General features: G+C 36.7%; 1 protein-coding gene across 1 annotated transcript in view; it reads left to right on the forward strand.

The window, feature by feature from the left end:
- The window catches only part of CFAP58 (cilia and flagella associated protein 58), a 124964-nt gene that overhangs the window by 16310 nt on the left and 90771 nt on the right, over positions 1-17883 (forward strand). Inside the window, exons 6-9 of the mRNA XM_044660175.1 lie at positions 1949-2086; positions 3804-3963; positions 4754-4836; positions 12080-12271. Coding sequence (XP_044516110.1) covers positions 1949-2086; positions 3804-3963; positions 4754-4836; positions 12080-12271 — 573 coding nt within the window. The remainder of the gene's footprint in view (positions 1-1948; positions 2087-3803; positions 3964-4753; positions 4837-12079; positions 12272-17883) is intronic.

Raw genomic sequence — 17883 nt, forward strand, 5'->3', positions numbered from 1 at the left:
ATGCCTTCCAGAGTGGCCTGCTTTAGTCTTTTTCATCTTTCTCTAGAACAGTGGAGAATGTGTGAGCTCTTTCTTGCATTGCAGATATCACACAACCATTTGTATTTCATAACTTATTTAAAAAGCCACAAAGGGAATTTTAATATCTTTATTTTATTTCTTTTTATGGCCTTTAATTCTTCCTCCCCCCCTCCCACCCCCAACTCTGAAAATTTTATATTGATACTTGGTGTGATGGTGTACACCTGTAATTTGTGTTGCTGAGGTGTTGGAGGCTGGTACAGTTCTTGAACTCTGGAGTTCTGGGACACAGTTGGCTAAGCTGATCTAATGTCCACACTAAGGTCGCCATTAATATGATGAATCCCAGGGAGCTTGGGGGGATGCCAGCTTGATGGAGGAGGGTTGAACCAGTCTTGGTTGAAAATGGAGCAGAGTGAGATCTGTCCATGATTAGCTTCTGCATAGAGAGAGACAAATAGAGACAGAGACAAAAAAGACAGTGAAAGAGAGAGAGAGACAAAGAGCTCTAGGGAATCAGAGAGAGAGGAATACATACAGAGAGGAAGACTGACTTATCTAAAGAGTATACTAAATGTATCTATCTTTCTTTTTAACAATATACTGTTTCTAACACTTTTTTTTTGCCAAATGTTATAATTGTTTAAGATAATGTAAATGTTAATAGTTGTAATCCATCTTCCCTGATGGTGAGCACTCAGGGAAGATATTCCAGTAATCAAAAAGTGATTTCTCACTCTCCCAGGTATTGTTACCAGAGGTATTGTTTCTAAAGAATTGCTTAGCCACACCACATTCCTCTTCTCATGGCATTAAAAAGAAATTGTCACATGTATTCCTATGGCAATTTCTTTACTAATTTTACGTGAAGTCCAAAGTTATGTATACATTTTACATGGCATGATCTCTAGGAGGAAGATGGGCAAATTATTTGAATTAGAAACTCATCCCTTAACTTTCTTAATGTAGCAATAAATTACCTATTACCATCATAACTGCAGAATGACATACTTTTCCCAGAATTAGACAATCATAATAAAAAGAGTAGCTTATTAGAATAGCCAAGAGAGAGATAGCTTAGATAAAATGCCATTCCTGTTTCGACTGGAAAGCTGCACTTTAGTTTATTCTATATTAAATGAACTTTTGATTTTGTCTCTCCTATCCAAATAGCCCCCAAGGGTGATTCATGAGAGAATGGTAACAGCATCCTAGGTTGGTGCTTTCACACAGTTTACTTCTTTCTTTTTTTCCTTCCTGTCTTTGTCTTCTCCTGTATCATTCTGTTACATCAAGATGACCCAGGATACTTATAGGTTCATCTTTATAAAACTTTGTTCAGGAGAGTTTTAGTAAGGAGGAAGAAAGCTGCCTGATAATGAAATCAAGAGGGTATAAATCATCACGCTGCTGTTCCAGATTTTTGACTTAGGATGGATTAAATGGGAAAATGTGCTGGTCTCGGTGAACTGCTCCATTCATGGAAATGTTCTAGGCATATTAATGTCGGATTTGCCTGCTGAGATGTCCTGCTTCCCTGCCCCACAGCTGATAAAATCCATTCGAATCTCCTGCTCATTTGCAATGATTATAGCGATTGTTGTGTATGTGATGCCTGCCAAACTACAAAAAGGCATTAAAATATTTATCCACCACCTGTGAGTGAGACTTCCCAGAGCTCCGGGGAAAAAAATAAGATGATCACTGGGTTGTTCATTAAAACTTGTCATTCTCCCATGTCATTTAACATTCATTATATAGTGAGTACATTAGTAATTTCATCAGGAATAAAGAGCAATTTCTACAGAGATGAAAATCTGTGGTTACTTTTCTCCTTCTGGGAGGCCTGTGGTGCTGTCTATGTGCATATGTAGATATTGTAGCCAGATTAGAAAGTATCAATAAGATTGTTTCACATCTCTCATAGATCCTAAATGAACGAGCTGCCAAAGAACTGGAGCAGTTTCAGCTGAGGAACGCTAAGCTTCAGCAGGAGAATGAGCAGCATGCCCTGGCTTGTGAACAGATATCCCAGGATAACCAGCAGAAGACATTGGAGCTGAAAGTAAATACAGCACGATATGCCCATTATACAAGACCTCTCTCCCTCCCGGTCTGTTAATATGGAATTTGTCTTTGCAGTTTAAATCATTGATCCCTCTTCCTTGAAACACTGCCCTCCTCCTTTACTGAATGCCTTGATATATCAAAGGCAGGTGAGCACCTACTGTGATTACTTGATGTCCTGGGGCAGACAATGTGATAATTCTTGTGCTAATGTATAAAACTGTAAACCTTATTATCGATCACATGGTTATTCAAGACCTTTGAAAATCTAGCTTAGATGTCAGCCTCTTTAATTCAGCCTTGCAAGTAACCCCTTGCCTAAAGCAAGAAGCAAGTCAGGTTGAGTAAGTAGTAAAGAATGTCTATTATTTTTCATCACTTCTGTTAGGAAGTCAAAGTGGGAAAAGGTGATAATGCACTTGTAGTTTGCACTTATTTTTGCAAGGGGGTGTTAGTCCACTTTTATGACAGTCATCTGTGTCCTATCCATTTTTCAAAATGGGTTTCTGGTTCATACCCCTACCTGAATTGAGGGACTCTAACCATGGATTCAAGGTGACACTTAGAGACTGAAAAGAATAGATTTAAGATTTACCTTTGTTACCTCTGAGAGTAAACATCACTATATTCATAATCCTGGCCTGTTAGAATTTAGAATAAGAAATAAGCGACTCATAGAACTGTTTGGGATTTTGAAGTAATCTAAAACAATCCTGAGCACATAGGCAAATAAACATCAAAAACATCAAGGTGTGGTTTGGATTGAAAAATGTTCTTTTTGGGCATCTCATTAGTTCAGCCAGTGAGGAAATAACAACTTAGAAACAAAGGAATATGGGCCTGTAATTGACATTAGTGTAAAAATGCCTTTACAAATATTCTCCTTTAGTGGCATTGTGGGACACACTGAAAAAAGGTACATTTCTATGTTCCCAAATCTATAGAGATTCTGCTCAGAAGACAACAAGCAAATCTCTGATTCCCAAAATTGGTTTGATGACTCTCTCCCAGAATGTCTCTAGTTATTTTTTTAAAAAGGGGTTCAGCAAAATTCTAAAAAACTCCCCCTCATCAAAATTATAATTGACCTTAATTGTAAGCATCTGGGCAAATCTGTGGCACAAATTCTTTTTTTGGTACATTTGTCGCTATGAAGAAATATCTACCAATATTGCCATATTATGGGGATCTTATGCACATCCATAAAAATAACAGCATTCCTGTGGCATGAGACTTCACTTCAAGGTGCATTTGGCACATCGTTGTGATCATGTTTGTCTGAAAAAAGTTAGAGCATTGTTCCATTGCATTAGGGCAGTGGAGAGAATGTATGTCAGAGGACAGAAAATTATATAGTTATTGATGTCAGTCAATGCAACACCAGTTATGGAATCATTATTTATCATTATTTATCAAGTGTACACAAAACACACCTAGTTATGATAATAGTTTCGGTCCCCAATCTTGCTTGACCCAGCAATCAGATTTCACTCTCACGCATAAAATCTGATTATTAGCTTGCCTACTATACTATTCAGAACATAATTTTCCAATTTCGCTTCAAACCAAACATTACTTTAAAAATTCAATCCCACAGACCATCTTTGCACTGTTAAAGGGATAGTTCCTTTTATTGGTTCAGAATTTACCATCATTTCATTTCTCCAAGTCCTTTGTTTGCCAAGTGTCATTGTCATTTCTCTCTCACTACATAGGCTAAAGAGGATGAACTCCATCAGATGCGAATTGACATTGGAAGACTTAACAAAATGAGAGAATTAATACATAAAAAATTGCATCAAGCTGAAGAGCAAAAGGCTGAGGTGGAACAGGCCAAGGACCTCCTGAAAAATCAAATTAGTGGATTAGAGAAAGGTAGACTGAAAGCAGCATAGCATCTTTGGCTTTCTTCTTAAGCATTCAATTAGTTTGATTATTGTTTGATTGTATCTGGTGAGTGCTATGTAAAATATGTGAAGAAACAGAGTTTGACCCAAAGAGTTGAATTCAGTGAACAGTTCTTTTGGACATAATGTCAAATAGCTGATTTGATTGATGTTGTTCACTTCTCACTAGGCTATTTTTGGCATTGTGTAGATATAGTGTTAGACATTGGAGTAATAACTCAATTCACCCGTGCCTAATGCCATCATATCCTTCTGTATACTTCCTGCTCTCGTTAGTTCAGTTTATTCAGGAGTGAATGAAAACTTGTGTTGTGGCCCCTTCTTCCTTCACTTGAATGTGGCCAGCAGATTGCAGTGACCTCATGTACTTTTTTTTCTAGTTGAGAAGTATGAATAGGTGATTTGACAGCTGAGGAAATTCTATTTTATGGTCTCAGTGAGCCTCAGTTTTACCTGGTTATAGGAGAGAGACCACATTTGTGAAAAAAGAAAAGATCAGGAGATATTTACAATGTTGGACTGAATTTTCTGTCCCTTAATGACATCAGCAACAGCCATAGGGTTGCTTTCTCCTTTGATGGTTATTATTAAAGCTATCCTTAACATTTTCCGTTTCCTGTTAATGACCTTGTCCCTTTGACACAGTACTGATAAAGGTTTCAAATAGTCTCCCTCCTTTGCTCTGCAGGAGTTGTATTTATTTTTTATTAGCTCTGTAATTTGGTCCTAAACTTCTAACTTTTTTTCTGGTAATTTAGAGCTGGAGATTGCTAAAAAGCAAGGAGAACTTGATAAAAAAGCTATGGATGAGCTTCTGCGAGAGAGAGACATATTAAATAAGGTGAGTTTGTGATAGTAATGCTGCAAAATGAATGACTTGCTTTGGGAATATAATATCTGTCTATAACCAGTTGTGCCGAGAAATAAAACTCACAGCAAGCCAAAGTAGATTAGAATAAATAATAGCTCTCAATTTTCCTTTAAGCAGCTGCTTACACCCTGCCTTTTAGTATCTGTGAATTGAAATTACATTATCACCTGTGAACACAAAGGGACTTCTGAGAATTAGCATATAAAACAGTAGGGGATTTAAGAGTATTTTGTGGATTCTGTTTTATTGCTGATATGTTATTTGGTTTCCTAAGTAGTTGATCAAAATCTCGGAATTCAAGATCTACATATCTACAACTTTGTGTTAATTGAGTAAGTGTAAGTGGGTGCTTATAAAAATTGTACAATATTTAATATCCTAGAATAGCAGGTTAGTGATTTTTTAAAAAATCATCACTTATCATCAATCCTCATCTTCAATTTTGCTTTTAATGGGAGTTTTTTTACAGAGCGCTCAATTTGGAAACAAAAGCTCTGAATTCAGATGCTGGCTCTGCCACTTATGATTTTGGTGAAGTCCTCCAACTCCTGTGGATCTCATTTTTCTCATCTGTAGAATGAGGTAGTTGGAACTAGATGACCCTTAAGGTTCTGTCTAGCTCCAAATCTCTGATCCTTCAGACTTCTGTGTTTGTGTTTCCCTAATAGACCTAGTGAAACAGCCCTAAAGATCCAACTCTGGTGACTCTACTTAAAAAAAAATCCATATATCTATTTTAATTAATTTTTATCAAATATTTACTAATTACATGTAAAATTCTTTTAACATTCATTTTTAAAACATTTTGAGTTTGAAATTTTCTGCCTTTCCCACCCTTCCTTGAGAAGATAAGTGATTTGATGTTAATTATACATGTGATATAAAACTTATTTCCATATTAGCCATGTTGCAAAAGAAAACACAGACCAAAAAAAATTAGAGCAAGTTTAAAAACTATGCTTCAATCTGCATTCACAGTTCATCAGTTCTTTTAGAAATAGATTTAGAAATAGCATTTTTCATCATGGTTGCCTCGAATTGTCATGGATCATTGTCTTGATCAGAGTAGCTGAGTCTTTGACAGTTGGTTATCCTTACAATATTGATGTTCTCCTGGTTCTGTTCAGTTTACTTTAAATTTGTTCATATAAATCTACCCAAGTTTTTCTGAAATGTCCTACTCATCATTTTTTTAACCCTTCCTTTCCATCTTAGAATCAATACTGTGTATTGGTTCCAAGGCAGAAGAACATTTAAGGACTAGACAATAGGAGTTAAATGACTTGTGCAGGGTCACACAGTTAGGAAGTATGTGAGGTCATATTTGAACCCAGGAGCTCCTGTCTGTAGGTCTGGCTCTCATTCACTGAGCAATATAGCTGCCCTCTCTCACCATTTCTTATAACACAACAGTATTCCATCATAATCATATACAACAATTTATTTGTTTGTTTCCCTATTGATGGACATCCCCTTGATATCTAATTCTTTGTCACCAAAGAAAGAATTTCTATAAATATTTTTGAACAAATAAGTCCTCTTTTGGGGGGGGGGTAGCTGGATAGCTAGGTACATCAGTGGATTGAGAGCCAGGCCTAGAAATGGGAAGTCTAGGTTCAAATCTGGCCTCAGACACTTTCTGGCTGTGTGACCCTGGACAAGTCACTTAATTCCCATTGCCTAGCCCTTACTACTCTTCTGCCTTGGAACCAATATTATTGATTCTAAGATGGAAGGTCAGGGTTAAAAAAACAAACAAAACCCTCCAAACAAATAGGGCCTTTTCCCTTTTCTTTGATCTCTAGAATAGAGAGCTAATACTGGAATTACTGAATCAAATGGTATGCACAAATTTTTATCCCTCTTGGTATAGTTCTAAATTGTTCTCCAGAATGGTTGGATTAGTTTACAACTCTACTAAGAGTACATTAGTGTCCTGATTTTTCCACATCCCCTCCAGCACATATCATTTTCATTTTCAGTCCTGTTGGCCAAACTGATAGGTGTGAGGTAGGACTTCAGAGAATTGTTTTATTTTGTATTTCTTTAATCAATAACAATTTAAAGCATTTTTTAATGTGACTATTGATAGCCTTGATTTTTTTCTTTCTGAAACTACCTTTTCATATTCTTTCATCATTTATCTACTGGGTAGTTTCTCTTATTTTTATAAATTTTGCTCAGTTCTTTAAATATTTGAGAAATGAGCCCTTTATCAGAGAAACTTGCTGTAAATTTCCCCTCTAGCTTCCCATTTTTCTTCTAATTTTGGCTGCAATAGTTTTATTTGTGCAGGGGCCTTTTAATTTCCTATGATCAAAATAAACTCATTTTATTTCCCATGATTCTGTTTATCTCTGGTTTGATATGTAATTCTATTTTTTAAATTGGAGGGCTCTGTTTATTGTTGGAGGAATTTTAGGGGATAAAAAGTGTTAAATTTGCTAATTGCAAAGATTTAATGCCACATTTCCTGACCATGAGATTTCATTTTGAGGTAGCAGGCTGTGGAGTGAAGGTAGTATTGGTTGATTCCTGGGATTACTTTTCTTAACCTGTAACAGTAGATGTTAGCTCTATCTTTAATTATTTCTTTAGGTTTCATAGATGGTTCCAAATTGTTTCTTCTTTCCATCTCAGTTTCACTGCACACTCCATGTTTAGAGGAGATGATTTAGCTTCCCACTTCACAGAGAGAATTGTAGGTTTTTCCATAGCTTTTCCCCTTCACTCCTCAGAATTCTGCACCGTAATCTATGGCCTCCTTTCTTTCTAGTTACAGAAAAGTTAGGATCCCTACTCTTCTTTTAGGCTAATTCCACTAGTTCTTTCCCATTAGCTAGCTTATAAGCATTCTCAGGTCTTCCTAATCCTAAAACAGCCTTCTTTATACTTCTTACCTAAAACAACTTTCTTATCTTTCTTTCCTTTTTACTGCTAAACTTATGGACAAAGCCTTCTTTTTTGATTTTAGTATGTGATCTGGTGCAAAGGTGCCATAGTTGATGAGGGAGGGTGAGTTAATAAACCAAGTCTTAGCACTCTCTATAATCTTGATACCTGGCAGCTCAGGCACCACCTGGGCTCAGCCTAGGGTCAGTTTTTTTTTTTTTTATTTTTTTTTTTTATTGCACATCCAACTAGCCCAGAGGGGGAAAAAAATCAAATCATTTTAGCTGGGGAGGGAGCAGAACTAGTCATGCTAATGAGGGACAATGCCTTCTATAATCAGTGAGGCCCCAGGTACCCTGACATCTTGCCATCTGGACCTGGTTCAGGATCTCATCCATAATGCACCCATCTCACTCTACCCCAGTCCACCATGCACACACCAGAGGGAGAACTCAGATCCTGTCCTTGCTGGGAGTTGGAGCTATTTAGATTGTTGGGACAACTCACTGTCTTGTTACTACAAGCTCTTTTTTCCCTCTTCTCCAAATCATTGTGGTTCAGAATGGAAGGTTGCCTCGGCCAAAATCTCCACCCCCTGCTATCCATTCCTTTCCCCCTCATTCACCTCCACTTTACTTCTTTCCCTCTTGAGATCCTTAGATCCCTAGACTGTTCTGCTCTTCCATTGACTCTGCCCTTCTGGAATCCTGTTCTGTTGTTAGCAAACTTTCTTTTGCATTAGGTCTATTCCTTTCATACTCCATCAGAATTCCTTTCTCTCATGCCCTTGACATAATGGGTCAGGAAAAGGAATAGGTCAGTTCCTTACACCATACAGTTACATCTAGATCTTTGTTTTTCTCAACTTCTTATTTGAAGTTCACTTCATCAATCTGTATTAAACTCTGCAGATCAAGATTGCTATGAACTCCACACCCTGGCTTATCTTTTCTTTTTCTTCAAAGGAATTATCATTTGACTCATTTTTTTTTTTTTTTTTGTCTAAATACCTCTCCTCCTCTTTATGGACTTCCGTACACACATGGATGTCCCTTTAAGCTCTCTGGCTTATTTATCAGCTTCCTCAAGTACTATAATCTGTACTTTCACTCCATCTCATATGCACATAGTGATGATCATACCACTGAGAGAAAGATCACTCGGAACTTTTTTGACTTCCATGATCTTTGATTCAGAACTTTGAAATTCATTTTCCAGACCATAATTTTGTGTTCTTCCATCCCGCCCTCTTCATTTTCAAATGATCTCTGCCTTTTTCTTCCCATTCTGATTTTGTAGACAATTGTCCCACCTAAGATCTCATTTTCCTCTCTTTGAAACCTTGACTCTTTAGTAAACCAGCTTAACTTTATCTAATACTTCATCCTCAAATCCTTTGCTTCCTTGTCCTAACCCTGCTCATCCCTCTCCAAACTTAGATTACCCCCACGATCTTCCTTCTTTCTTCTATTGTATCTGAACTCCACTGGAGGAAGTTACACAATCATATAGACTAAGTCCATTACAAATTTATATTTTTTAACACTAGTGGAGCCCTAGTTACTCATGAAAATCCTTTTATTCTTCCCTGATTTCTCTTTTCACCTCCCTACAGTGTTTCACATTTTCTCTTCTATCCTCAAAGGGTCTATATATATCTCAAATACTCTCTCCCTCATTGCCTAATACTTTACAGAAAATGTGAAGTTCGGATGAAAATAATTCTCTTTGCTAATACCAACTTCTTTATTTCTGTCCTTCATCACAACTCCTTCCCACCTTCTCCAGAAGTTTATCCCTTTAATCATCTCATTAAAAAAATCTTTAATCTAGTTACTGACCCTTTTGCTGACTACAAACATAACCAGATTTCTCCATTCTTTTAAAAATTGATATTTTATTTTTTCTCAATTACATGTAAAAATGATTTTTGACATTTACAAAGTATTTTGAGTTCAAAATTCTCTCCCTCCTTCCTCTCCTCCTTTGCTGAAATGGTAAGCAATCTGATATAGATTTTACATGTGCAATTATGTAAGACACTTTCCCATATTAATAGATCTCCATATTCTTCAAAACACTTCACTTGACCCTGACATCCCCTCAAGCTGTCATCCTTGGTTTCTCTCTTCTCTTTCACAAACTCCTAGAGAAAAATTTCTTACTCATTGCCTCTCTTTATTCCCCTCTTCCCATTTTCCAACTCTTTGTAGTCTGGCACCGTTCTAGCACTGCCATTTGACTGAAACTTCAAGGTCAGCAATGATTTCTTTGTTGCGAATTGTAATGGCCTTTTCTTGATCCTGATCTCTCTTTAGATTTTAATATTGTAGACCACTTTTCTTTCCTCTCGGACATTTTCACATTCTTGTTTTTCTTTTTTTTTTTTTAAATTATACTTTCCTGGTTCCCCTCCTTTGTGTCTTAACTATTCCTTTTCAACATCCTTTGCCACATCATCATCATCCATACTTGTTCTAGATTCTAACACTCTTCTCTCCCTACCTTCTATTTCTTGGTGATCTCATTGCCTCCCACAAGTTTAAATATTATCTTTCTGCAAATGGCCACCAAATCTACATATATCCATTTCTTGCTTGATCACTAACAGTCTGCTTGGAAATCTTCACCTGCAATTCTCTTTGGCATGTGAAATTCAAGATGTCTGAAACAGAACTCATTCTTTCAAGGGCGCTATCATTCTAGTCATCCGGTGGCTTCTTAGCCTCATTGAAGTTCTAATTCTTCCTTTCCCCTTCCTCTCCCATAATGACATGTGCCAAGCCTTATAGATTTTACTTCTACAATGTCTATTTCTTCTATCCCCTCTCCTCCACTCAAATAGACCATCATTCTAGTTCAGACCCTCATGTCGTCTTGCCTGGATTAGTGTAATAACCTCCTCATGGGTCTCTTCATTTTCAGTTTTCCCCCTCTCCGTTCTCTCCTACATATAGTTGCCAAATAAATATTATGAGTACTCTGATGTGAGGATGGCTCTCCCCTGCTCAGGAAGCTTCAGTGTTTCCTTATTGACTCAAAGATAAAACAAACTCTTCTATTTGTAATTTAAGCTCTTCCAGACTGATTTTTCATTAATTTCTCTCACATACTTTTTATGTTCTAGCCAAACTGAATTACTTGATGTTTCTCTTATATTCCATTCTATTTTGGTCACCATGTCTTTACACAGACTGTTCCTCATGCATAGAATGTTCTCCCTTTTCATTTCTGCCTCTTTCTGGTGCCACTTTCTGTAGGACACCTTTTACAATCCATCGAGGGCTGGTGCTCTTACTTTCAAGGTTATTTTTATTTTCTATATACATATAAATGAAATATAAGCATTATAGATAGAGATCATTTATATGTATGTAGGTGTATATGTTGTTTAGTCATTTTTCAGTTGTGTCCAACTCTTTGTGGACCACGTTTGGAGTTTTCTTGGCAAAGATACTGGCATGGTTTGCCATTTCCTTCTCCAGCTCATATTACAGCTAAGGAAACTGAGGTAAACAGGGTGAAGTGACTTGCTCAGGGTCACACAGCAAGTGTCTGATGTCAGATTTGAACTTAGAAAGATGACTTCCTGATTCCAGGCTCAGTACTTTAACCACTGTGCTACCTGGCTTCCCCCTTCCCCCAACATATGCAAAGCATTTTGCAAATCTTAAAGCCCTGTATTTGTTGTTGAATCATTTCAGTTGTGTCCAACTCTTTGTGACCCCATTTTGAGGTTTTCTTGCAGAGACACTGGAGTGGTTCACTATTTCTTTCTCTGTCTCAATTTCCAGATAAGGAAACTGGGACAAAGAGGGTTAAGTGACTTGTCCAGGATCACACACCTAGGACCTAAGCCTAAATTTGAAGTCAGATCTTTCTGGTTGCTGGTCTGCCACTCTACCCATTGAGCAACCTAGCTGTCCCACTTCTTACAGATGAGATGTAATAAATACATTATAAAACTCTAGAAACAACTAAGTTATTTTCTTTTGTGATAGAAAATTATTTTAATAAGCAGCACAACCAGAAGATTCCTTCCTTTCATTTTGTTGCCTTTTAAATGATTCTCTCCTCTAAGACTACAATTAGTATTCAATTTAAGTATGGAAAAATAAAAGTTTACCTTTTTTGTGCAGTATATTATCATCAGAAAAAAAGTTTAATTTGCATTTTGAACAATTTATATTTTACCTTAAAATGTGCAAGTGAATTATGTGATTAGAGACAGTCATTCCAGACCCTAAAGTTAAGAGGAGTTCATTTCTCATATTTAGCACAATTGGCGACCTGAATGTTTTGGTGTCTTTTTTTCCCATAGAATCTGCTGAAGGCAGTCACTGCTACCCAGAAACAGATGGACTTAGTAAAGCTTCATGAACAAAACAAGAGGAACCTAGAAGAAGAAATCCAGAACTACAAAGACGAGGCTCAGAAACAAAGGAAGATCATCTTCCAACTGGAAAAGGAGAGAGATCGTTACATTAATGAAGCTAGTGATCTCACACAAAAGGTAAGACACTCTTGGTACTGTCATAGTCTTTGCTTTCCTTCCTCTCAGTCTCATATGAAGTTTGGAAAGGTGACCGATTAAAGCTTTACTATTTCAATTGTTTGGAGCTTTAGAAGGCTAAATTTTGATATATTGAAAGGAAGTTTAATTTCCCCCTCTCAATTATTGTATACAGGTTTGACCTGAGGTAAAACTATAAAGGTGACAAATGATCTTGAGTCTCCCTTAGCCCTCATAGATCCTCAAAGCCTTCATGCTACTTTTTGTTCATCTGGGGCCTCTCAGTATGGAATCATGCCCAATCTGGAAGTTTCCCACACTCCAAAATTTATACATTCTCCTCCCTTAATTTGCCATCTCCACCACTCCCTCATCCCCCAAGTTCTAATTGAGTTTGTTAGGAAAAAAGCAGCTAATGAAACTATTTTTATATCTAGTTGGGAATGACTTAGGGCATTCTTCTTGGTTACTCCTATTAGGATAACTTACATTTAAAAAGACTTTTCCCTATTCAAAGGAATGAATATCACATAATAGAATTTCAAGTATTGTGACAGATGGGTATAGTGTTTACAAGGTGTATAATCTCTTCTTAGCTCAGCAGCTAAATAAAGGACTTCTTTAGCCTTTCCAGTATCTTTGTTACAGGGAGCAAAGTAGGACAAATGTTAGTTGCCTAAAAGATATGCTGTTAAATAGTCAGATATACAAATTGCTTATCCTATCCAAGTGGGGAATAGGAAGGGAAGAAGGTAGGAAGAAGGTTTGGATCTTAAGAATTTGGAAAACATCTTGAAAATTATTATTTCATGTAATTAGGAAAATAAAATATCTGAATAAAAAGATAAAAATTATTGACGATCCTAAAAAAATGTAGTCAGATATACTTTTTATAGCACGTTGGTTTTTGAGATTCTTTTCCATTTAACTTATGTAGCTATGATGAAATGAAAAATGGCATGAATGTTGTCAATGACTTGGTCTATATGACTCATATAATCTTTCTTAAATTCTTGGTGGGGAGAGATACCAGATAACATTGTTGTCGGCTTCTCATAATCTCCTAGGTCTGGATACAGAGTATGTACAGTGCCCCATTTAAGCAAGGCAGTTCCTTCTGATACCACTTATCAGTTATTTCTACTTTGTCTTTCTTTAGACTTTACATCAACCAGTAGTTTGGCCTGGATATATTCATTCCTTTTACCATCCTGCTATTTCTAGGCTCATGTGATAAGTAAGTCTATTCCCTCACGAATACCTTTTAAAAATTCTTGTTGTCCACGTGTTCTGTTTCAATCCTTTCAGTTAATGATAAATGGGGGATGAATTTGGAAATAAATGACACTACATTGGCAATTATTTATTCAACCTTAATCCAAGATTGTCCTCAAAGATTTTCTTTTCTGCCCTATGCCCAGAATTTCTCCTGTGATTATATTTTCATTGTTTTTGAGCCAAAATTTATTCCATGAATTTTTCCTTCTGGGAAGTCAGAGGCTTCCCCAATGATAGGGATGACAGCTCTCTTGATATTCTCCCAGCTATGAAGGGTTGGCATCATTTCTGACTCCTTCCACACCCCTCCACATCCAACAATTTGCTATATTCTATAGGTTCTACCTCTACAGTATTTCTGCCCTCCATTTCATCTCATGATTACGGTATAATCTAGGTCCTCATCATCTCACCTTGTCTATTGCAGTAATCTACTCACTTGCCTCTAGTCTGTTCCCACTCCGGTCTTTTATATATATTCTGCCATATTAATCTATGTAGCATACAAATATGCTTAGAATGAAGATAGCATGAAATCCAAATTCTCTAATGTAGAATTGAGATTCTCTACAATTTGACCCAACTCTATCTTACTAATCTTAAATCTATTAAAATCTATTAAAATCAATTCTTTTTAAAGGCAAGAGTCGAGATGTTGCTCCAGTTTGACCATTTGCTATTTCCCAACTCCAGTTCCCCTGCTCCATGCCTTTGTTTATGCTGACTGTCCTGCCTGAATTGCTTTTCTTTCCTCCCATTGCCATCTATCATCACTTTAATAACCCCTCCCAGTTCAGATCAAAAGCCTCCATAAAGGCTTCCTTGATTTTCTTCAGATGGAATTATCTCCTTCCTCCGAACTCTTACAGTAGTTTGTCTACATCTTGCTTGGGCTTAGATCACATTATGCCTAGGTACTACCATTATTTGTGTGTTTGTCTTATCTCCCCTTAGAGACTTCCTCTTTAAAGAAAGAATCATTTACATTTTTCCCCTTTGTTTTTATATAACTTTCATTTCCCAATTACCTAGAATTTTTCTTTATAAACAAAGAATAAAAAGGAAAGGGGGAAAATAGTTCAGAATTAATCAATGAATACATTAACTGAGTGAATCTGACAGTCCATGTAGGGTCCCATGCCTCTTCAAAGAAGGGGAGAGGGAGGTGCACTCTCATATCTCTCCTTCAGGATTAAAGCTCCAGACACCTCTTTTTATTTACCTTTGTATCTCCTTTAGTGTCGAGTGTCATGCTCACATATTGTAGGCATTCAGTAAATATTTGAATAAATGAGTGGTTTCAAGATTTGCTTGGAAGGATCTGTATGGAATCTTATTTTAGAAACAATAACTTATAATTTCATCTTCCCTTATGAATCTATTTATTGGAAGGGCATTAATTGAGTTATCATCAGAATTTGTCTCTCTTCTTTCTGGGGTTTTGTATGCTATCAGCATAGCTCCCTCTGATTTAGAGAAATATGAGAAGAAATCCAAGATTCTCAGTGCACAACATCCTGCTATAATATCTTTACTTGAAGTCTAACTGGAGAAGAATTGTGTGTGTACGTATCTGTGAGAACCGAAAGGAGATAGATCAGAGTTCCAGCATTTGACTTATGGGTTCTTTCTTCCATGTAAGCTGTCCTCTCCTACCCCGCCCCCCACCCCCGACTTTGGCTACACAGAGCAGCCTTTCTGAATTTTCATAAATATCTGATAAAACTATTCTTAGTTAAACATACTGTCTGCCAAGTATTTTGCACTCAGCAGGCAGTAGCACATTTCAGGGCCATTTCTTTTTCATTCCCAATGTTAAACTTCTGACAGTTTTGCCCTAGCACTTTACGTGGCCAAAAAAACAATTTTTTCCCCCACAATTAATTCCTACCTACAAATTACTGAAGTCTCATTTCACTTGCCTATAATATGGTGAAGCCAAGCTCTTGTAGGCAGAGGCCCAAGGAGATGAATAATAATGTGTTTCACAGTCTTGGAAGCAAGTAAGGCAAAAGTTGATCAAAGAAATATTGTTCTTACTGCACAGATGACTTGATGAAATGAAGGCCTCTAGAAAATAAAGCCTGTATTTGAATTAGTCTTAGGCCAAGTCTGCCTCTGTCCTTGATACTAATTTGAAGTTTAAGGCAGAGCTAGTATTAATACCAGGAACTACTTTTTAACACAGTTGTAGAGTAATAAGGATAACATCAATTTTAGGTTTTCACAATCATAGAAAAATGCATTAGACATCATTCATTCTAGGCAGATAGAATATAGCCTACAGTTTAATCAAGCTAGGAGAAAGGGGTGGTGGTGGTTTTATCATAAATATTCTAATGTAATAGGGATAGTATTATCATATATGTAAAAGTTTAATCAGAAATGTCCTTAAAATGTAAGCCTTGATAGATAGTTAAGGAAATGCCTTTGAACTCTGGTTATTTATGTTTTTGGCTTATCTCCTTCACTATAATGCTAGGTCCTTTGGAGTGAGGGACTTTGACTTCATCATCATTGTATATCCCCTTCAGTGCCTGGTATGGTGCTCACAGAACTTATAGGGTATATCTGGGCTAGTCCAAGATAGATTTATCTTGAGAAGAATCTGATAGTCTCAAGTGTCTAGGTATGGGGATATTTTCACTTTAGACAGGAAGTTTTTTCCTTTTTATTCAGAATATAAAGGCAAAGTCAGCATCCAAGCCATTGGCATCATTAGAAAACTGATTTGAGAAGTTTATTGTACTTATATTTCATCAAATACAAGTTAAAGGGTTACAAATTCAATGACCTACTTTTCTGCCCAGCCCCAGTCCATATGTTTTGGTTATGCTGCAGGTTTCAAGCATGCTTTATTGATTTTTATCTCACTCTTATTACTATTGGCAGGTTGTTTTAACAGAAAAAGAAAAGGTGGGAGTAGATTATAAACTGGGACTGTGCCTTCATAATGCACTGTAAGCAGTTTCTGGGCTCTTCTGCAGCAAGCTTTCAAAGGCTAAGAACGTCATCTCTGCTGCTGCTGTAATAAAATTTTCTATATTTAGGCATGGTTTTTCTCACCAGTTGGTTTGAGATATGTGAAAGTGTAATCAATTAATTAAGCTCCTGTCCCATGGCTAGCATCCTGTGCTCTCTGATGTTCCATTTCCAACAGGGGACAGTTTGCTGACAGTATGCTTTCTTGTAAACGAATGTCCAAGTCATTTTATGAATTTTCAGGATTTGGACTCATATGCATATGTGACTTGGTTTTGAATGAATCCCATAAAAATGAAATGAGTCCAAACACTAAAATAGAAATTATTTTCTTAGTCTCTCCTTCCCACCATAGGTGTCAGTACTTATGTGTTTTTTGGTTGCCATTTAAAAAAAATTAGTCACTGCTCTTGTCAGTCACGGTAAATGCTTATTTCTGGCATAGAGAATCCTCGAGTGGGTGGTTTAAGGTCTTTACAATATGATGGTCTGACCAAGTCAGTTAATGGTGTACCTATAAAAGAAACAGTCATTAACTGTATCCTTTTAGCCTGATGCATCACTTTTCCTGGTCAAAAGGTTATTCTTGTTATAATACCTCTCAAAATAATTGAACAAGCATTTTCCAACCTTCTCTGATGTGCTGTCTGTTATTTGGACTATTGATGAAGCCGTTCAAAGTATTTTCAGATCATTTTTTCCCCTATCACTCAATGAAAGCAATGACATTCCTATCTCAGTGAGAAACTTTCTATATCTTTCTTTTTTCCTGGCATTACCTTAAAGCTGGGATTTTTAGAACCTAAGACAATGACCTAAAAATGATAAATATGAATGCTTTGGAAAATCTTTTAGGAGGTGTTTATCCTTTTTCACTAATTGTTTTTTACTAGTAAGGAGTGGGGGCAACTTTTAAGAAGAACATTTTCAATGTGTACTTAGTTTCTTTTTTTCTTAATATAAAGACACTCCTTTCTACAGCATCTGACAACATTGACCATTCTCTCTTGCTCCTTTCAACTCTTTTTCCTACCTTGACTTCTTCAATGCAAACTATATTATTCTTGCTTTTGCTGACAGATCCTTCTCTATCTGCTTTCCTGTATTTACTTATTCTTCCTGATCTCATCAACTTCCATGACTCCAGCTGTCCTCTCTGATCTCTTCCTAATTTATGTCTACAGTTCTGATGTCTCCTATGCTCCAGGCTTGTATTTCTAACTGACTGTTGGGCATTTTCATCCAAATACCCTACCATCATACCAGACTCAATATGTATAAAAACTGAACTCTTCAGGGAATCCTGAGATTGAATAGGGGTCTTACTGGTAATTTTGCCTCGTCTCCCACTC

This window comes from Gracilinanus agilis, chromosome 2 (genome assembly GCF_016433145.1).
Source record: "Gracilinanus agilis isolate LMUSP501 chromosome 2, AgileGrace, whole genome shotgun sequence".
In the NCBI taxonomy this organism is placed as follows: domain Eukaryota; kingdom Metazoa; phylum Chordata; class Mammalia; order Didelphimorphia; family Didelphidae; genus Gracilinanus; species Gracilinanus agilis.